The 22,054-nt window shown below is 39.6% G+C and overlaps 2 protein-coding genes across 5 annotated transcripts in view; one reads left to right on the plus strand and one right to left on the minus strand.

The window, feature by feature from the left end:
• Positions 1-12,335, plus strand: LOC118274087 (bumetanide-sensitive sodium-(potassium)-chloride cotransporter). 3 transcript variants are annotated; one of them, XM_050707141.1, is made up of 20 exons: positions 1-203; positions 769-1,000; positions 1,179-1,261; positions 1,606-1,680; positions 2,021-2,201; positions 2,452-2,711; positions 2,934-3,042; positions 3,360-3,499; positions 7,331-7,522; positions 7,694-7,925; positions 8,086-8,207; positions 8,429-8,564; positions 8,738-8,949; positions 9,020-9,261; positions 9,603-9,838; positions 10,441-10,565; positions 10,752-10,906; positions 11,220-11,359; positions 11,874-12,007; positions 12,086-12,335. In XM_050707141.1, exons 2-20 carry the CDS (start codon positions 967-969, stop codon positions 12,185-12,187), a joined length of 2,910 nt encoding a protein of 969 aa, XP_050563098.1. In that variant the 5' UTR covers positions 1-203; positions 769-966; the 3' UTR covers positions 12,188-12,335. The 3 variants fall into 3 exon arrangements, with proteins under 3 accessions (XP_050563098.1, XP_050563103.1, XP_050563105.1); XM_050707146.1 differs by having other exon boundaries at positions 800-1,000; XM_050707148.1 differs by lacking the exons at positions 1-203; positions 769-1,000; positions 2,021-2,201 and having other exon boundaries at positions 1,187-1,261.
• The window catches only part of LOC118274090 (tyrosine-protein phosphatase non-receptor type 9), a 46,445-nt gene continuing 36,718 nt past the window's right edge, over positions 12,328-22,054 (minus strand). For both annotated transcript variants that reach the window (XM_035591454.2, XM_035591453.2), the window contains 7 exons: positions 20,913-20,989; positions 18,103-18,289; positions 17,042-17,205; positions 15,602-15,831; positions 14,896-15,109; positions 14,437-14,594; positions 12,328-14,235 (listed from right to left, as the gene is read on the minus strand). In XM_035591454.2, coding sequence (XP_035447347.2) covers positions 14,164-14,235; positions 14,437-14,594; positions 14,896-15,109; positions 15,602-15,831; positions 17,042-17,205; positions 18,103-18,289; positions 20,913-20,989 — 1,102 coding nt within the window. In that variant the 3' untranslated portion in view covers positions 12,328-14,163. The remainder of the gene's footprint in view (positions 14,236-14,436; positions 14,595-14,895; positions 15,110-15,601; positions 15,832-17,041; positions 17,206-18,102; positions 18,290-20,912; positions 20,990-22,054) is intronic.

Genomic DNA, 22,054 nt, shown 5'->3' on the forward strand with positions numbered 1-22,054 from the left:
CTCTAGACATAGATGTCAAATTTCACAATGTTAGAATGGATAAATAAATAAATAACAAATAATATTCAATTGTAATATCCACTGTTTTTAAGTGAAAGGGGTACTTAGTAAATCACAGTACGTAAGAAATCAATACAATAAATGTGTTGTAATTTAAAAAATCTTTGTGTTTTGAGAAATATGAGTGCAACGGCAAACAAAAAGTAAGTATCGTCGACGTAGTTCCTCGATGTACGTGTTATATCGATGAATGTATCATGAAACGTATGCAAACCGTAGTTGAATGGTTGTAAAAATATTAACCTGCTATAGGTATGCTATAACTAATCTACGAAAAAGTTGATTTTACAGTATGCTATCTAGATAGTTTACCCGCCAAACTTCGGTCAGTGGGTAACCATAGGGGTGGACTTCCTGAAAACAGTACATGTTTCACCATTTGCCGTAATTTAAGATTTACCGACAGAATTGGAAAATAATTGAGTTAATTATCTATATACACCTCTTTAACACATTGAACGTCGTGGTGGTCACCGGTGACCGACGTTAGCGGAGGATTTGCCTTCAACAGTTTTCTATTGGCAGTCAAAGACTTAATTTGTACCGTAATTAAAGATTCCGAAGACCCATTCTTATGAAGTGATTATTTTGAATACAAAGCTGATTGGCCCCTGCGTTAGTCAAAACTACTACCCGATACGAACAGTTATGGTCTTGCAGACAAAACAATGGCAACTAAGGGTTACATACGTTACGTATGTGTTGTAGCTAAAGAAGTTCAAATTATACTGGTTGATAGGCTGAAGTAACCGGTAGAGTGCGGTACTGAAGCAGTTCCTACAAGACCGTGGTCGAACCACCACATCACTAATTAGTGGAGTTTAATTATTTCATATTGAAACGCGTTCCTGCTTCAAAGTGCAAATTGTATTGTGAAGAATAATCCGGATAGTATATGCCTCTACAATGGACGAACGTTTGATAAAAACTTATGATTATGGTAAGTGGAAACTACAATATTTTATGGGTACAAGAATAATAAGATTAATTTTACATACAACAGCTTCATTTACCAATAAAAATCTCTTTATTCTCTCTTTTGATAAAGAACTTTATGATTATAGGATTAAATTACATATTTATAAATTGGTTCCTTTAAATGAAATACTCTGCTATAGGATATTCTATACATCATAGACGCCATACTACAGCCGGTACAGAATCCTCGTATGAACTTCGGGATACGACCGGAAATCTATTGGTACGTCAATTCATGATAGCTATAGAATTGTAATTTATAAATATGTAGACGATTTGGTGTAAAACTGTTCAAAATGTGCATTGGAATGAGCATGAGACTGAAACATAATTAAATATACTAGATTATATTGATACCTAATTCCATATTATATAAAATAATATATTGATTCATTAGAAAGGACATTACCAATAAAACAAAAATAGAAGGATTCACATTTTGAATAGTATCTGAAAACCGTAAACTGGTTATTACTAGTTTTACAGCTAGTGCCTTCCAAGCGGTTAGAACCGCTTTTCTACAATCCATTTCGTTGTCGGTATTTTAATGTTTTCTTTTTACACCAGTCAACCAATACGAGTCACGCGGAGCCAACTCCTGAACTGACTACGTATGGAAACATCAAACTGGGATGGATACAGGTAAAGTGAAATAAACTGGTGTTCATATTTAGCTATAATACTTTTATACAGTCAATAGTCTGGAGTTATAACACAATATCACTTTTTAATCCTCGAGGAAACAGACACATTTATAAACAGACCAATTTTTCACCAGTTACAGCTGGAACTGTTTTTTATGGAAAAGGTGGCAAACGAGCAGACGAGTCACCTGATGGTAAGCGATCAGCGGCGCCCATGGACACCCGCAACAGCAAAGGAGGCATAGGTGTGTTGTCGACCTTAAAAAGGAGTATGCTCTGTGTGTAGTTTAATATTTTGTCACCATAGGGCGTACTAATACCATGTCTGCTAAACATAGGGCGTACTAATACCATGTCTGCTAAACATCTGGGGCGTGATGCTGTTCCTCCGCATCGCGTGGGTGGTGGGGCAGGCGGGCATCGCCCTCTCCTGCCTCATCGTCTTCACGGCTGGCGTGGTCTGCGTCATCACCACGCTCTCCTTGAGCGCTATCTGCACTAATGGGGAACTACAGGGAGGTATAAAAACGTCTGATATTTTATATTAATTATATCTTTCTTATTCACTTAAATATCGTGATCATGAAGTTTGAGCAGTGTTGGATCCCTTGGCACAGAAATTTCAGTTTTAAAAATTCCAAGAAATGTCTGAATTAGATCTAATAAAACAGTAGCTTTTATTATATTATCTCTCAAATTAATAAAGTATTTCAAAACACTACCACTGTTTTTAACAAGAATTTGCAATACTAAAAATAATTATTTGTAGGTGGTGTATATTTCTTGGTATCAAGATCTTTAGGAGCAGAACTTGGTGCTTCCGTAGGAATCATATTCGCATTCGCTAACGCCGTGGCTGCGAGTATGAACACTATTGGCTTCTGCGACTCTCTAAATGAATTGCTAAAGTCCCATAGCGTTAAAATAATAGACAATGGTCCCAACGACACGCGAATAGTTGGCGCCGCGGCTTTGTTCGTTATGTGCGTCATATGTGCTATTGGCATGGATTGGGAAACAAAAACACAAGTAAGTATTCTATAATCACTATATATTAGCTCTATGCGTAATTTGCAGCACGCTCAGATAACGTTTTTCTTCTTTTTAAAATCGGACTGGTGTAAATTTTTGCCAAAATCACTTAAGGTTTTTACCTGGATTATTTGACTTTTGCCTTTCGCAACCGATCAGGCTTTATTAATTTTTGTATTTACATTTTTTCTATTTAAAAGTTCTTCGTTTATATTTCAGAACCTGTTAATAGTGGTCATAGTTACAGCAATAACAAACTTTCTACTGGGCGTTGCTATAGGACCACGCTCTGATGCAGCGAGATCGCAAGGCTTTGTGGGTATCAGTGGTAAGATTTTGGATGTCTACTAGTAGGAATCTATTAATTTTCGAGAGAGCTTCTATTACAAATGTCTTTTTAATGTTGTAATTATTTGCACTGAACGACAGTAAACCTAAATAAAAATCTGCATATCGACTAGTTTATACCCTAAAAAGGCTGCGGTTGCCTGTCTTATGGAGTACCCATAGAAACTTCAAGTGGAAGTACGCGCTCCTTTCACATTTTTTTAGCTTCCAACATGCATACACACTGTTCATAGATATGTATATGTATAAGAACGTCGATTAAGAGTACATTGGTAAAACTTGTGATTATATTTGTAGTGGAACAGGGCAAAGAAAACTGGATGCCAGATTTTCGCTTCAGCGAGGGTAAACATCATGATATATTCACCGTGTTCGCTATTTACTTCCCCGCCGTCACTGGCGTGCAAGCAGGCGCTAACATCTGTGGAGATCTTAGAGTAAGCAGCGTCTTTACATTTATCTGTCCTTTTAATAAAGACATTAAACCTGCTACTTCCAGAGATAATATGGAACAAAATTTAAGGCGTTTAGAATTAGCTATTATGATCGGCTTACTCACGTAAATGTTTGACGAGGAACTCGACTAGTTTCAAACCAAGTCCGTGCTACTACTGAGAAATTTTCGAAAAACCGAAAAAAGCCCAGCAATACTTTGTCCGACCCGAGAATCGAACCCAAGACCCCTTGTCCGGCAGACGCATTAGCGATCACTCGACCAACGAGTAGGCTTGAGAAAGAAAGGGAATCAAACAGTTTACGAATTTCATTCAGTTTTTATAAGTATGTCGGAGGAAGGTGTGGGCGATACATTGGGCGAGAGCCCTCTTCGTAACACATAGGTTACGAAGGTATAGAGCTATGTGTTGGCAGCAATATAACAATAAAATCTTCGTTTAGAAATGATTGTTTATTTTCGTAGATTGCACTGGTATACTTTAATTTCTTCTCCATAGGAATCTACAATTTGGAACGAGCTGTGCGAGTGGATACTATAACTTTCTCATTTTAGAGACTGAATTAAACAGAGTTTTTTTGAAGTCTCTTTCACATAACATTAACCCTATAGCCAACTGTGTCACTAATATGCGACAGATATTTCCATATCCCTGCCACTCATACCGTATTACTGCGACAGAGAAAATGCTCACTCTTACACGATCGCTCTTCCTTATTTAGTGTAGATATAATTATTTCGATTAGTAGCCCCGCGCTTGGTGCATGATCATTGATATTTAACTGAGCGGTTAAAAGGTTAGGTTTGGGTTAGGTTTGGGTTAGGTTTGGGTTAGGTTTGGGTTAGGTTTGGGTTAGGTTTGGGTTAGGTTTGGGTTAGGTTTGGGTTAGCTTAGGTTTGGGTTAGGTGTGGCTTAGGTTAGGTTAAATTTAGGTTTGGGTTCGGACCAAACCTAACCTAACCCAAACCTAACCCAAACCTAAGCTAACCCAACCCAAACTTAACCCAAACCTAACCCAAACCTAAGTTAACCCAACCCAAACTTAACCCAAACCTAACCCAAACCTAACCCAAACCTAACCCAAACCGAACCCAAACCTAACCCAAACTTAAGCCAAACTTAAGCCAAACTTAAGCCAAACCTAACCCAAACCTAACCCAAACTTAAGCCAAACCTAACCCAAACCTAACCCAAACCTAACCCAAACCTAACCCAAACCTAACCCAAACCTAACCCAAACCTAACCCAAACCTAACCCAAACCTAACCCAAACCTAACCCAAACCTAACCCAAACCTAACCCAAACCTAACCCAAACCTAACCCAAACCTAACCCAAACCTAACCCAAACCTAACCCAAACCTAACCCAAACCTAACCCAAACCTAACCCAAACCTAACCCAAACCTAACCCAAACCTAACCCAAACCTAACCCAAACCTAACCCAAACCTAACCCAAACCTAACCCAAACCTAACCCAAACCTAACCCAAACCTAACCCAAACCTAACCCAAACCTAACCCAAACCTAACCCAAACCTAACCCAAACCTAACCCAAACCTAACCCAAACCTAACCCAAACCTAACCCAAACCTAACCCAAACCTAACCCAAACCTAACCCAAACCTAACCCAAACCTAACCCAAACCTAACCCAAACCTAACCCAAACCTAACCCAAACCTAACCCAAACCTAACCCAAACCTAACCCAAACCTAACCCAAACCTAACCCAAACCTAACCCAAACCTAACCCAAACCTAACCCAAACCTAACCCAAACCTAACCCAAACCTAACCCAAACCTAACCCAAACCTAACCCAAACCTAACCCAAACCTAACCCAAACCTAACCCAAACCTAACCCAAACCTAACCCAAACCTAACCCAAACCTAACCCAAACCTAACCCAAACCTAACCCAAACCTAACCCAAACCTAACCCAAACCTAACCCAAACCTAACCCAAACCTAACCCAAACCTAACCCAAACCTAACCCAAACCTAACCGAAACCTAACCGAAACCTAACCGAAACCTAACCCAAACCTAACCCAAACCTAACCCAAACCTAACCCAAACCTAACCCAAACCTAACCCAAACCTAACCCAAACCTAACCCAAACCTAACCCAAACCTAACCCAAACCTAACCCAAACCTAACCCAAACCTAACCCAAACCTAACCCAAACCTAACCCAAACCTAACCCAAACCTTTTTTTTTTGTTTTTTTTTTGTCGGGGTGAAATCCTCATGGACTTCCTCTGGCCGGGGAAAGGCGGAGGGGTATGCCGGACTCTTACCGGCTAAAACCCCCCGGTGTCTACTCAGCACGTGATCGTGGGGGCCGCGAGAGTCCAGATTCTTCCGCAGCCCCACATCACATGCCGGCCAGGTCCGCCCTGACCTCATCTCTTGCACGGGGTAGGTAAGTTTGGACTACCCCGTGCATCGTCTCGGAGGCGCGCGCCGACACCCGCGCACGCCATCACCTCGGTTCTATGGAATAGGCCCGCGACCCATTTATGGGGGCTGGAATTGGGCGTTGTCCGCCCTACTCCTGCGCCCGGTGCGCCTACTGCGGGCGGGAAAGGGTGTCGAGGTCTCCCTCTCCCGCTCCGTAGTTTCCTTCTGTGACAATATCACGTCCTCGCAGAAGGACACCACCGCGTCCATCAACACCCCGCCCCGCCCCCTATTCCATGGACCCGCCATGGAATAGGGGGCGGGGACTTCCCCAACTTCCGCGCCCCTGGACCCATTCATGGGGGCTGGAAGAGGGCGTTGTCCGCCCTTCTCCTGCGCCCAGTGCGCCTACTGCGGGCGGGGAGGGGAGTCGAGATCTCCCTCTCCCGCTCCGCAGTTTCCTTCTGCGACATCACGTCCTCGCAGAAGGACACTACCGCGTCCCACGACTCCGCGCTGTCGACCATCTTGCGTACGACGACCAATTTAGGCAGCGACAGATCGCCTCCTATTTCGTTTGTCGGCAACAGCCGATCCCTTCAGGTTGGAGGACTTTGGAAGCCCCGTAGCCGGCCCTGGACCTTGCGGCACCGGTTGCGCGCTCCTTGGCGGCGACCTTCTCCTCCAGGTCCTTTTGCACCTCCACCCGCTTGGCTTGCACCAGAGACGCCCTCAGCTGGCGTTGTGCTTCATCGAGTCCCACGTCGTGGGAACTCGATTTGGCCTTCACCTTTTTTACCCTACCAATTACTGGTTCCGACGAATCGTCGGATTCTTGCCTCAGGTGCCCATCTCGGGGCAGGACTACTCGTTAAAGGTTCCATCCCCACTATCACTACTTTCTCTGATCTCTAGTTGCGAAAAAAATATAAAATGGTTGAAATATTTACAAAATATTTTTATTATTTATTGTTTAAAATTTGCCGCCCCCTAAAAAGTGCCGCCCGGGGCGGGCCGCCCCTGCCGCCCCCACTACGCTACGCCACTGAAGCCATGCAAGAGGCTCATATTCATGAGCAGCATTTCGCGACACACGACGCGGCGACTGTCGCACCGTTACTGTGAGTATGAGAGTAGCAGTGCGACAGTCGCCGCGTCGTGTATGGGCGCGTGGAATATGAGCCTCTTGCATGGCTTGAAACTAGTCGAGTTCCTCGTCAAACATTTACGTGAGTAAGCCGATCATAATAACTAATTTAGTATGTCTCACGAAAGTTACAATAAAGTCATAGTTAAGCGTTTAGAATTGGCTTATCAAAAAATCTCTTTCAATCCTGAAAATACTCTGCATTGAAAAAGTTGAGTAGTAATAGTAAATAACAGTGAGCATTATACAATAAAGGCTTGTTCCAGGATCCAGCGACTGCTATTCCAAAAGGAACGTTGCTGGCTATTGCTATATCTCTGACGTCATACTTGGCAATGGTGATACTCTCCGGAACGAGTGCGCTGAGGGACGCGTCCGGTAATACTACTGACCTCGTTAATGGCATGTTAGTAAACTGCAAGCCTTCATGTCGCTACGGTCTTCATAACAGTTACGAGGTTAATACATATTGTCATATTCAAGTTGTTCATTTTTAGTTAGTCCAAAAAACTAAAATACGATCTGTAGTACTGTTTAATACGAGATGATCTGTTCTAATCAGTTAACCTGATGTGTGTATATTGTTTTATTCTCTCTTCATATCCTCCAACATGGCTGTGGTTTTCCAGATAATGCACTTGATGGCTCTTTGGGCTCCCTTGATTTACGCTGGGTGCTGGGCGGCGACGCTATCTACAGCGCTCACCAATTTACTGTCAGTACCGCGACTGATCCAAGCACTGGGCTTCGACAGAATATACCCTGGTCTGATCTTCTTCTCCAAACGCTATGGCCCTCACGGTGAACCTTACCGAGGATATGTGCTCACTTTTTTCGTGTCACTGTGTTTTCTGCTCATTGGTAGGTAATTTTTCATTTTACGTCATTTAGTCTTTAACTCATCTCGTCACTCATCCACACTCATGCAGATTTATCTTTAACTCATCCCGTGTTTTCAATTGTTTAATCAAGACAATGTATTTTTATTAATATCATTAATGTGGACGTATCTGGTTTACAGCGGACCTAAATACAATAGCACCGTTGATCACGAATTTTTACCTCGCCTCGTATGCACTCATAAACTTCTGCACGTTCCATGCAGCATTCTTCAAACCCATCAGCTGGAGACCACGATTCAGGGTAACTATAATCATTTAGAAACTTTATTGTTATATAATATAATACAAAAATTTTAGTTAAAGTTCCATTAAAGACCCATCTATAGATACTCAATCATCATCATCAACAAACGAAAAGCCTCCACTCTTAATGGTACAAGTTAAAGGATTTAAATGAACTAGGTATCCTAAGTGTATTTTCAATATATTCAATCTGGTTCTCTATATTTTTTCGTTTTACAGTTCTACAACACATGGGTGTCGTTGGCGGGCTTCATATTATGCCTCATTATAATGATGGTCATCAGCTGGGTTATGGCGCTGATCACTACTTTTATTTTCCTCACACTCTATCTACTAGTACTCTACGGGAAGCCAGGTATATATAATACTTAGGTATAAGCATTTTAATTGTATCTTTTCTCAGTCTAAATACTTCAAATACTTTTTTGTTACTCACGCAGTTTTAATATACCTACTTGCGAGGTAATGTACCCTGATCAATATTTCAAATAATTTTCTATGGAAAAATTACTCAGTGGGTTGTTACAGAAACCAGCTGGGGCAGTAGCACGGATGCGCAGCGGTATCAAGAGACAATAACTTCGATGGTAAACATCTACCATCGCGCTGAGTACGTCAACACATTCAACCCTCAACTGCTGGTGATGAGCGGAAAGTTCCATGTGAGGCCTTGGCTTCTAGATTTGGGCGGACTTATAACGAAAATCGGCTCGTTCATGATAATGGCAGAAATTGAACCTGTTAGTATCATTATGTAATTTGTCAATTATTTTAAACACAGTGACGAAATAAAATGTATTTACTTGACAGAAAGAACTGACTCAGGCGGAGCGTGCTCATCGGAAGCAAGCGGGGGAACAGTGGTTGAAAACAAACAAACTGCGCGGTTTCCACACGGTTATACAAGGCTTTACATACGTACAGGCCTTGCAAGCCCTGATCCAGTGTTCGGGACTCGGTCGCATGTCGCCCAACATAGTACTCTTGGGATTCAAGTACAACTGGGACCTTTGTCCTCATCCCGACCTTCTCAGCTACTATCAAATGATTCGGTGAGTTATAAATAAATCGAGTTTATTCTGTTTGAGCAGGAGCATTGCTAGGAAACATTCAGATTTCTTAGTCAGACGTCAATCGGTGAGCTGCCTTAGCGGTAAAAAGCACAATGTTGATCTTTCTTACTGATATTGCTGATAGAAGATAGCAATGAAGGATCTAATTTATACAGTAAATAACTAGTCATCTTTAAGACAGGTGTAGGTAATCCACCTAGACAAACACCAAACAGATCACTGTTTCAAACTTTCAAACACTGTTTGAAATCAATCCTCAACATTTCTCCGTAGAATAAGTGTATGAATTTATAAATCTAGTATATGTAGACGTTCCCAAGGATGCCCTTCCAATACGAGATGGCTCTGACGATCTTACACGTCCCGCCCAATATGCGACCTTCCAAAACTCAACGAAGGATCATTACGGACGAGACCGCAATGGCCGCTAGCGAAGACGATATGCCGCATTCGCTCCGTGAGAGACCGCTGGCCATCATGAGCTCCTGTTCTGACATCGAGATGGACAGTGGCACGCCACTCTCACCTGATGATGACGATATCATATCTCGCCGGAGTAAGTATTTATTTAGTAAATTCAAGAAGGCAGGTAAGGCCTATAAATTAATGTATTAACGTGAAAATGACAAATCGGCTATTCACCTGAAATAAATAATTAGAGTAAGAATGTACTTTTTATACAGGGTGTCCCTGAAATCGACGTCCAACAGGCACCAGATGATCGGCAAGGTTCCAAATGTTATCAGAAAAATATAAAAAAAATTCTAAGTCCTACAGTTTTTAAATTACAGTGACTTATGTGTTATCCACGAAAAAGTACACCCTGTGCCAGTCTTTTGACTCTTGTTGCTACAAATCTTTCGACGGACGGACGTCGATTTCAGGGACACCCTGTATATACTCATATTTAAAGTATTTTTCTACTACACTAGGTATTTACTAACAATTTTTCAGATAATTACACTTGGGAGCAAAGTTACGGCGTCGCTACCGTGGCTTATTTGTTTCATTTTTTGATAAATATCTTCTGGTATTTTAATAATGGTAACGGTACCTTTAAAATGAGAGTATTTGGTTGTAAAATGTTTTTATTTTATTTAGAGTTACCTATAGAGAGTTCTTTAAAATGAAAAAACGTTTGTGCATTTTGTTTTTAAGTGTTACACGGCAGACGCGAATCAGATCAGCCTGCGGACCATGACCATGACCGTTCACGTTTACACCAGCCAATGGGAGCATCCACACGAAGACTGGCAGCCTACAAACGTTTAAGATTCAACAATGTAAATCGATCATTTAGTATTATTTTTGTAAACATAATCTCAAATCTATGCATTTCTGACGTCGCCCACGGTAAAATCTTCAGTTAGATTTTCAATATGTGGCATTATTATGGGACACTCAGTGACTCTTTCCAGAAAAAATATTATCTTTCCAAAAGAGTAGACCACATCTTTTTCTTGTATCAGGAATCTATCATGGATGCATGGTGGCTGTACGATGATGGAGGCCTGAACATTCTGTTGCCGTACATAATAGCTCGGAGAGGTGTTAAAGAAAAAATGATATTACGAATATTCGCGCTGCCGCGGGGAAGAACTCCCATAAAGCAGGCGGAGATACAGTGAGTAACATTATAGTAATCTTATTTGTGATGACGTTATGTCGTAACATAAAATAACATCAACGAGAGGATACTACGAGAAAAATGCCGATTTTAAATCTTGTTAGATAAAGATGTTTACTGATTTCAAAATTACGTTAGTACCTAAGTATTAATAAAAATACTATGTAGGTATTATAGATGAACAGATATAACTACATCGCTTCTGAGCGGGCAATGTTTCGTAGTGAGCATCTTGTGGCTGGTATGATGATAATCATAGAATAGATGAACTTTGAACACCTACAAATTAATAATATTATATTGTCTCCAGTATGGCAGCCATTCTGAAGAGATACCGCATAGATTACTCCCAGTTGACGATGGTAACGGGATTATCGGACCAGCCAGCTGAGTCGACGTGGTCTTACTTTAATAGTATAATAAAGAACCACAAGTCGCCTGTCAATGATGGTAAGAAAAATACAAAAGTTCAGTTGCTCTTGTGTGTCTATTTAAGCCTCGTCTCCACATATTATTATGTCCCCGGAGACTTCGGGCGATGTCGAGCGATATCGGACGACATCGCCGCGACATTGTTGACTGTGCGGCAAAGAACAGTTCCAACAATGTCGCCCGATGTCTCAAGGGACATATGTAGCTCGACAAATGTTCCTAGTGGGGATGAGGCTTTATTCTGTTTGTTCAGTTACAAACTGACAAACATTTCAAAGAGGTCAGTACGCCTTATATTTTTGACCTCATGTAAAATTTAAAATAAGTCCTACTAGAACCTGTCGACGTTTTGTCCCACAATGTATCTCAAGTCGCGAACAATTTTAATTTTTTTTTTCAACTAGGAGAGTTCATAGAAATAAAAAAGAATCTTAAATCTAACGAGACGAAAAATCTGTTACATTCTCTCTTATCGATCACTTATACATTACACACATTGTCTCATTTTCGGTATACCTATTTCTGTTTTCAGAAATCTTGGTCTCTGATGAAGAGTCTGTGAAATATCATTTGAAGACAAGCAGACATTTGAGAATACGAGAGCTGCTGATGGAAAACTCATATGGTGCAGACTTTATCGTCATGACACTGCCCTTACCTCGACAGGTACTTTTTCTTTATATTTTAGACAGGTTTTGACTACTTTTTTATACTGCAGTCTTAGTGTAATATTTTCCTTCGCAGGGTATATCGGCAGCCCTGTACATGGCGTGGCTGGAAGTCATGAGCCACGACATGCCACCAATTCTATTTGTGCGAGGCAACTCCACAATGGTCATCGAGTAACACTACAGTTTAATAATTATTTATCATAAAAATTACGCAATATTCCTGTGATACATAATGTCCGTCTTTAAAGTCCCTATTATGTCCAGTCCAGTGGTATAGGAAACGTTAAACGATAAGGAAACAATAAAACCATCGTATAAATATATTACAAGATTTTTTATTTCACACATATTTCACAAGGGTTTTAATTTAAATTTAGAACAGAAAATAATGATAAAATATTTACAGATATAATCAACAGACGTTCCAGATTAACAATTTACTTAATATGAAACAATGTTATAAGAGAAACATATTTCGATACATCGTTATTAGTGCAGCGCCAGACAGACGTAGCGTCGTTCGCAGAGTTGCGTAACAAATATTTACACCGTGCTAAATAAAATACGATATTCTGTTTACAAATAATTGTCTGCGAGCGAGAGTAAGTGAGTCTGGACAGGACACGTGACAGATAGAATACACGATAGTTACCATAATGATACGTTCGAGCAACACACTGCTAGCACGGGAGAGGGCGCGAGAGATTCATTGCAGGAAGTGGCCACGGGGAGCAAACAAAACACGTCTACTGCGATATGTACGTTACGTAACAGGACGGCGATTCCGAATATATACATCTGTCATTAGATATGTCGCTATGCTTTCTATTAAAAATAAATATGCTGTCTTGTGACATGAAAATACTTTACTTTCCATCTATTGTTTATATTTGATTTTTACATCAGGTATACATATTATAGAACAAATAAGAAACTAAGAATTCAACATGAAGGTAATTATAAATTTACGCTAGTACGACGGGCCGCATGTAAACTTTTAGAACATATTAACATTACTCAGTCTATGTAAAATTTATATTGTCTAGTCGCAGAGTGTCCACTTAACAAATGTAAAGCAGTGGCAAATGTCCAATATTGGCGTATATATTTTATTCTACATTTACGTATTCAGTCTCCCGCCGGTAGTAAGTCGATCGTTCACATAGCTGTATATTAGACTGGACTTCACCCTTTTGCCTTGGAAATTAGGATCGCATTTTGTAATGCATTGCATTGTTTTATTATAAGAAGTATAGGAAGTAAGTTAACGAAAGAATAAGAAAACGAATTTGTGTTAAAAGCTAAAATGAGAAATGATGTGAATTTTATATGTGTGAAAATACAATGTGCGAACTTACCCCACCATCCTTACCCCAAAACCTGACCACGGTACATTACATACAAGGTATTATACTATAAAACAAAGAGCAAAGCGGACATTCTGCGACTAAACTTATTTATTATATAATAATTTATAATAATTCGTAACGACGTCTAGATGCTTCAGTGCATTATCATAAATTCATACAATAGCTCGACGTGAGCGTCGACGATTATAAAAATGTATAATACACATCATTATGCGACAACTCGCGAATGAAATATATAAATGATTAACATGAATCAACGTTTTAAGCCTACCAGCACCTCAACGTATATCAAATCGTGCGAAACTGCGAATTCAACGGTCACATTTAAATATAATGTTTGTATGGCAATTACATCAAAATAATTTATTGCAATAAAATAAACATAACTACATAAGTTACAGACAAAACTTCACACAGCCATAACTCCTTACATCGTATAAATAAATATTAAATATCTAAATAATCGTGGAAATATTTTTGGTTACGAAGATTTATAATATGCAAATAAATACTTGTGTAGGCTTCCTTCCCATTACCAGGTTTATTTCAGTTCTTATTCTTGCTAGAGGAACGTTTTTGTTTCAATGTTTATATTTCTTAAGCTATGTGCGGATAGCGGCAGTCGCACTGTATCACTGGCGGAGTGACGTCACACGGTACACTGCACTCACTGTACACTCGTACACTATACACTGGTACACTGGTACACCGGTACACTGGGTACTCTCGGTACAACAGTCTGTGTGCGCTAGAGTAGGGCGCAGGACGGACGAGACAGTCTTCATTCCGACTCCTCCTCGTTGTCTTCGTCGAATCCCGTCAGGTCGGCAGAGTCTAGGTAGCCCTGCATCACCTGCAAATGTTACGTCACATACGATTAGTATGCCTTACAACGAATTTTTGTTAATGTAATCATTTGTCGTATTCCTATGGTTTAGATGGCATATTCACTAACACAAATAAGCATCTTGAAGACTTTTAACTCTAGAAACACCGAGGTGAATCATTGTCTTTGTAGCTGAAAATAAGTAATGTAGTATGTAGAGATACAGACCGCGTACTCGAGCAGCGCGAGATGGCAGAAGACATATTGGTCGGGCATCTGTATGGAGTGCGCGCGCTGGGATCGGATGCGCTCCACGGTACCGCGCACGTCCAGGACTCCCTCCGCGCTCAGACGCTGCGCGCATATATCCAACGTCAGGAACGTGCCTGTAATAAACATACAACTGTTACTTATACATACTGAAACTTACAGTAGAAGCAAATGTGGACTGCTAATAATGAACAGCTTGGTTTCATTCGCTGTTGTATCATTTCCAAAGTATTCCACTGAGCTCAATGTAAAAGCCATTGTTATACAATATGGTAATGTGATCGATCAGCCATTTGTTGTTTAAGTTTTACGTAACTGTTTCACGAGGCTATTCGACTGATTTCGGGCTGCACTGGGGCTCACAATTATGAGCAGCTTGTACGACAAATTTTTGGATGTAGTCATAGTAGTACGTACCAGTCCGTCCGATGCCGGCGGAGCAGTGTACGACGATGGGCGGTCCCTGCTTGTGCCCTGCCCAGGCGTGGTCGAGGTCGTGCAGCGCGAGTGCCTGGGCCCGTCGCGTGCGTGCCAGGAAGCGCAGCACGGGCGCCGCGCTGCCGCCGCCCGGCACGCCGTAGTCCGGCCAGCGCGTGTACTGCCCGTGCCAGATGCGACGGGACCCGCCGCGCTGGAACCACCAACCACATATTTTAATAACTCTCAAAGTAAATTTAATTCGGTTTTATAAAACGAAAAGCTTTTTTTTTAAACATTGGCCCACATTAGGATTTTCTCCTGTGTCGTATGTGCGTTTACAAACATACAATTTCACATGCACATAACACCCAGAACCGAAACAACAATTTGTGGATCACACAAAGAATTGCTCCGTGCGGGAATCGAACCCGCTACACATTGCACAGCAGCCAGTTGCCCAGCCACCGTGCCAACCGTGCAGTCTTTAAAATAAAAACACATATAGGTATTCGAATGAAAAATAAGGGGAAAATCATCCAATGACTTTTCTCGCCTTGCGCGAGGCGAGAGGGAGTGTCAGACTCTTACTGACTAAAAACCACCCCGTTCCTTCTCCTGCTTTTCGAACCGGAGCCCCGGTAAACCCGCTAGGTAGTCCGCAGCTCCGGATCAGGATATGTTTAACCCTGGAAAGTTGTATTACCTTAAGGTCGCTGAGCAGTAGATGCGTGACGGTGTAGTCCTCCTCGTGCTCGACGGCCTGCGTGGTGACGGCGAAGTCCCCGTAGACGACGTGTTGCCCGTCCTGCAGCGGCCAGTACTGGCCGCACTTGACGCGGCCGCGCTCCACGGCGCGCGTCGTCATCACGATCACCAGCGTGCCCTGCTCCCACACCATGCGCCAGAAGTCGCTGAACGTCTTCGGCAACGGACCTATAATCAATAACATACAAAAATCATTTACAATGGCAGCGGTACCGTAAAATAACTGAGACATTAATATTTCTTTTTCTTTCGCTTCTATACAAAAAATCTAAGAACACAGTAATAAGTACCAACACACTTCGATTCGAATAAAAATATAAAAAAAAATGTTACAAAAGATTGTCGCTACTGCTATTCGCCGAGTGAATTTCTACGAAGAGAGGATTTCCCCTGCGTTTATTTCCAATTCGCGCTACAGTACAGGGCTGTATTATTTATAATTCACGGAAAACGTATTTCCATCGTAAACAAGTTTAGCGATTTTCCAGGTAGTATGGGAATGCAGCCAAATTGTATCAAATATTCTTAGAAGATTACTTGCATTTTTTCACAATGATAAATGGAAGTCATATATTACGGTTGTGTAAATAGTAGTTTGCGTGCTACATTTGTATTTTAAATAATACGTATAATCACATAGTTCATTAAACTTGCTATTTCTTTAAAACTGCGAGACGACATCGATAATAATTTTTTACATCAGTTAGTCATATCAACACGACAAAACAGCACAAGTGATTATAAACCTTATAGTCCTTAGATATACGTAGTTACATCGACCTCAAAGGTTTTATTTCTGTTCTTACAATAAGTCGATATATAGAACATAATCTACAACACATTAACACAAGCACGTGTTGTCCGTTTATCAGGATTGTACTGATAACAATGTAATCATTCATTGATTGAAACATATCCAATTAACAATGTGTTCCTTTTTAAAACATCCATATATCAGATTGTTTACGACAAGCGATGGATGGTGTATGATAAAACAAAGTGCTCTTTGATACTTACAAATCTAAATCTACTACGCCGTATTGACTGCAGTTGTATTACGATTTTAATGAAACGAACTAAATTGTTGTTCTGTGTCTGGTTGTGATGTGTATGTGAAGTTTGTAAATGTACGCCCGATAAAAAAATCATCGAAAAGTTAAAGAAGGAAAGATCTTACACACAAAATTAGATCATACATCTTTAGCTTAATAATAAAGCATGCAAAATTGTTAATCACAAGCAAGTACAAGTTGCAAGCGTTGGAGTTGTAACGTTAGTATTCTAAGTACTCCTTAAGATCCTCCTCCTTTAGAAATTATTTTCATTCAACCACTTATACAATTACAATTTAAATAGTAGTAGATCTTTGGAAACTTACCTTGCGTACAGATGTAAGCATTCTTCTGTTTGTATCCGTCGACGTAGTTGGCGTTGATATAGTCTGTGGTGGGGTCCTCCGGGTCTGCCTGCGACAGTAACACGCGCGAGTGGTCGTAGCATAGCACGTCCGTGTAACGATTTTTGGCTAGATTACTCGGCAATCTGAAACAATCAACAAAAAACCTTATTTTCTTAGAAATAAAAACGATATTCTTTTTCTAAAATAAACGGCAAATGTAATTAATATCCTAATTACAGTTATCATGTTTCAGTGGGTTTGTTTTGGCTACAAAACTTTCGTTGTTAATGTGAAGCTTTCTAATTCTGAATGTTATGTGGGCGAAAAAAAATATAGCATTACCAAATGTTCCTAATTAAGAGGTAAAACGATAATTGGAGATATTAATTACAACAATAACATTATCAGGAAAAACTGGTATAAAAATAGCGATTAAGAAAGTTCTTTTGGAGAAAAAGATCATTAAGTAAACAATAACATCGTGTAGGTAGAGTTGACTAAAGGTCGAGTTATTTTCCAGAAACTGAGAGTTGAGTTTCTATACTCAAAACATCTGACTGATTTTCTACATTCCAATATGAATTTTATGTACAGTACATTATAGGTGTAAACTATGAGATCATCATGGGATGCGATGAGGAAAACTATAGCGAAGGCTAACAATGCTAAGACTAGTTTGGTGAAAAACAATTTAGCTGAACCTTTCCTGTCCTGTCCAAAAGTAGTCCCATTGAATCGTGAATCATAACAGGATCTTTAATATATTATACGTTTGGTCTCTATTTTATCATTAACATGTGAAAATATTTAAATCTCTCTTTGAGTATGAAAAATCTGTAGGAGTCGAACATCTAGTGAAGATAGGAGATTGATCTTTCAGTAAATCCTATCATATCAGTCTATGTGAAAGCATAAAGAGATCTGGAACAAGACGTGTTTAACCTTTAACATGTCGTATATTCGTTCGTTCCGACACACGACGGTTTAATCGATTGTTATTTTTGTGTGTGTAGTGTTTTGAATAAGTGTGTAATACTGACTTGGCATGATGGAAGGTGCCGAGCGGCGGGCGCGAGCGTATGTCGTCGTACTCGGCGGCGAGCCCGCGGCGGCCGAGCGCCCGCACGCGCTGCAGCAGCGCCTGCGGCGTCTCGCCCGCGCCGCCGCCGCCGCCCTCCTCGTCCGACAGCCCCGGGGACACCTCGCCCGACGACCATGTACCGCGCGCTGCACAATACACATTACCTCACTACATACAATAATTCATAATTCTTTATTGCAAATCCACAATTTAAAGATAAGATGGTAGTATAAATAACATGGTAGCAATCGTGGACCCTGATGTAAGCAGCAAATAGTAAATTAGAAAATTAGAAGAGAGGAAGGAGGAGATAACGGGGTGATTTTCCGGAAAAAAAAACACAAAATGTTAACGGCGTCATTATCCTCAGCCAAACGTTAACAATTCTGCAGATTAGAACACAAAATTTGGTTTCAATAAATTAAGCTGTGACACCGCTCTCAACCAATCCAATAAAAATTAGGATGATAATAAGCTACCGTGATGCTTAATAACGCAGGAGATTAATGATTCGTTTAATAAAAGTTAAAGTTTTTTGAAAATTCACCCAACAACTGAGTAAACTAGGTTAACATATAACTATTATAAACTACCTATAATAAACAACCACTCGTAACTCATAAATTACTGTAATTTTTAATATTTTAAGCTTTTAAGGAACAGTGGATTCTCCCTTTTCCTAACATAAGGAAGGAAGGTTTCCTTAAGACCAGGCGAGGTGATCATTATTCAGACATATATAGAGAGCTAAGTGTAGATTACCATTGTAGTCGGTTGTTCAAAACATATTATATTGAGCATGACAACCTTTTCCTGGTATTCTGCTGAACCTTAATGTGACTAGCGGATAACAATGCAAACTCATTTACACTGTAGGTGTGCTATACGTGTGCAATAGTGATTGAGATTATTCTGCTGCAACAATATTGTTGACTATCTGTTTGAAGATAAATCTAGAAGTCCAGCACAAATTGAAAATTTTTGATATTTTTACATACTTTGCGGCCTTCGAGACACCAAATGGTAAACTTCTTTCATAAGTGATTAATCAGCTAATATCTCAACCATCCAAACTGTTCAGAATAGTTTTAAGAAAACTTCAAAATATTTTATTCCTTTCAGAAAACTTTAGATATTAAAAATATCTTCAATTTTGCCTCGTATTCGTTTTATAATAGAAATACAAAAATACCACTCATTGTTATCATCAATCATCTTTCTATTTTTATAATATTTTTGAAGTTGGGTTTGTAGCGAAACAATTCAAGCACTAAAAATTTGTAAAGCCCGACCCAAACCTATCTTTGTACAAGTGAAAGGACAGGGTGCCTCCGCACTAAGCCTCCGACCCAAACGCCCGTTTAATCATGTGGACGACCGGTCAGGGCATACCCTTACAATACCCCAATATATCTCCACCCTTGCTCGAGGAACCAATTTTACACGCTGGACCTTTACCTACAATACGCAAAACTCAACACAACCTTTGTTCTATTTAAGTTTATAAGAAAACTTGTAATAAAACACTCACTGTTCAACTTTATCACAAACACTAAAAAGAATATCAACATGATTTTCATGAATGTTTGAAATTGACACTTCATCATTTTGTAGCACGCGATACGTATGCAAAGTTAATACGAAATAAACTGTACTATTTGAAATTCAGCATCGACAGTAAAACATGAATAGGCAAACACTAGCAAACGCGGATTACTTTAGATGAACCGATTTGGATAAACGTCACACAAACGCAACTATTCCAAACAAACGGAACTAAAAAATGATTGGATTATCGAGCCAGCGACTGTAGTGCGGCGAGCAAGCCTATCGTTCAACAGTGAACAATATAAATGGCATACTATCAAGTTCACTCGAGTTGTTGCTACGATCAAGTGTTGTTTGCACTATTCCGCGTATTTCACGCAAAATGTATAAACCTTTTCATCGGATAATGAACCATTTCTTTTACGACCATCATCTTTGAACCGATTGAATAGTTCTTAAAACTCAATTATACATAAAATACACCGTGAAAAATCATTAAACATGGGTTCTACAAGGAAAGACCTACAAACATTTTTAATACCTAAAGAGATTTATCGTTTATACGACGGCCTAAATACGCAGGTTCATTAATATTTATGTTCCTACTATGGTCAATATAATAACTATAGAAGAATTGTCGTAACTTTTCCGAATTGATAAATTGTTATAGTTATTCCAGGTAATTGAGCAATAAAATATCGAAATACCAAGTCTAATATCAACTAATGTATTGAAAAATTCCAATTATATTTCACCAAGTGTTGGGTCCTCATAGTAATTATAAGGAACAGAGATTCTTCACTAATACAGGGTCCATTTAACAAAGTTTTACTACAATACGATTAACAAATAATGTATACGTAGATCCAGTCATATGTTCACCTACATTACATCTTTAGAAGCACATTTTCACTCGAGAAAAGAGATATTATATCACCGTTTTCGTGTCACAATAAAACTTACCGAGGTGCATTAAATATTGGCCCATGAAGGCATCGAATAATTTATCACTAACTTACTAATTCAAGAACATACCCTCACTTTTTTTACTGGTACTCATCGGTACTGTTGTGTGAATTATTATTATTTGACTGTAATATAAAATTAGTAAACAATTACCGAAACCAACGTTACTATGGCACGTTTTACTTTATTTTTTCTTTGACAGTGACGTTATGTCAATGTGGTAAAAAGGTTTTATTCATACGAGGTTGTACTCACTGCTTATGTCCATATCATCTTCGTCCCCTGAGTTTATGTGCCTGCTCTTCATATCACCATTATACCCATGGGTGTGCCTATAAAAATAAATATTTATGAGTACACAACTTTATTATGATTTCATTTATGATAAGATTGGTTTTCATTCGATGTTATTATTGTGTAATTGTCTCGTTGATAGTGTGCTAGCAAGGCTGTCGAGCAAGAGGTTTCAGGTTTGATTCCCGGAACGGATAGTGTTATTGGGGTTTTTCAGATTTTGTCAAATTGTGTAAATTCCTCAATAATTTGTATTAGCAAGGAGTCTGGAGTTGTGCCATGACACTACAATTGAAAAGTATATAATTATGTACTAGTATACCTCCAGCAAACCTTCCGGGAGTTATGACTCCCTAATTTATTATATGATAAATTATATTTTGTTAATAATTAATTGCAAAGCCAATGTCTCATCCATCGGCCAGAGACACGACCAATAAATGATCGAGTCTGTATTAGACGAAACGTCACCGTAGCATGAATCAGAAGTGATTCGGACAAAACATTAGTAATAAAATAACAATATATAAACTATTAACTTCTTTAATAATAATTCTTCTATTATTATAATTATCATAACTGGTCTCACTCGGGATTCTAGTGACGACGCATTTACAGAATGTGGTCAAATCATACGTAAAATTACCATTTTAAGTTGACTCTTTTATATTCTTTTATTACAAAAAATTTATAAATAAGTAGATTAGTTATCAATTCTTAAATGAATTAAAGACTTTTTTAATATTTTCTAGATTCACAAATAATATTCTACAATTTAACAACTGTTATCACGAATTGCACAACTACACAACTTCACGCCTTTTTATCCCCGAAGGGGTAGGCAGAGGTGCACATTACGGCACGTAATGCCGCTATACAATGTACACCCACTTTTCACCATTTTGTGTTAAAGTCCCATGTAATAGGGGGTGAGCCTATTGCCATATCCTGGACACAATTCCAGACTCCGTGCTATTACCGAGAAATTTTCGAAAATCCGAAATAGCCCAGTAATACTTTGCCCGACCCGGGAATCGAACCCGAGACCCCTTGTCCGGCAGTCGCACTTGCGACCACTCGACCAACGAAGCAGTAATTATCAC

Source organism: Spodoptera frugiperda, chromosome 3 (genome assembly GCF_023101765.2).
Source record: "Spodoptera frugiperda isolate SF20-4 chromosome 3, AGI-APGP_CSIRO_Sfru_2.0, whole genome shotgun sequence".
NCBI lineage: Eukaryota > Metazoa > Arthropoda > Insecta > Lepidoptera > Noctuidae > Spodoptera > Spodoptera frugiperda.

What these genes read in the sequence shown, in the direction of transcription:
- LOC118274087 (XM_050707141.1), top strand. Translation starts at nt 967, where the DNA reads ATGGACGAACGTTTGATAAAAACTTATGATTATG. An exon ending in ATACGACCGGAAATCTATTG is followed by an intron (nt 1,262 to 1,605) that starts GTACGTCAATTC and finishes TTTTTACACCAG; the next exon opens with TCAACCAATACGAGTCACGC. An exon ending in AGTACTCTACGGGAAGCCAG is followed by an intron (nt 8,565 to 8,737) that starts GTATATATAATA and finishes GGGTTGTTACAG; the next exon opens with AAACCAGCTGGGGCAGTAGC.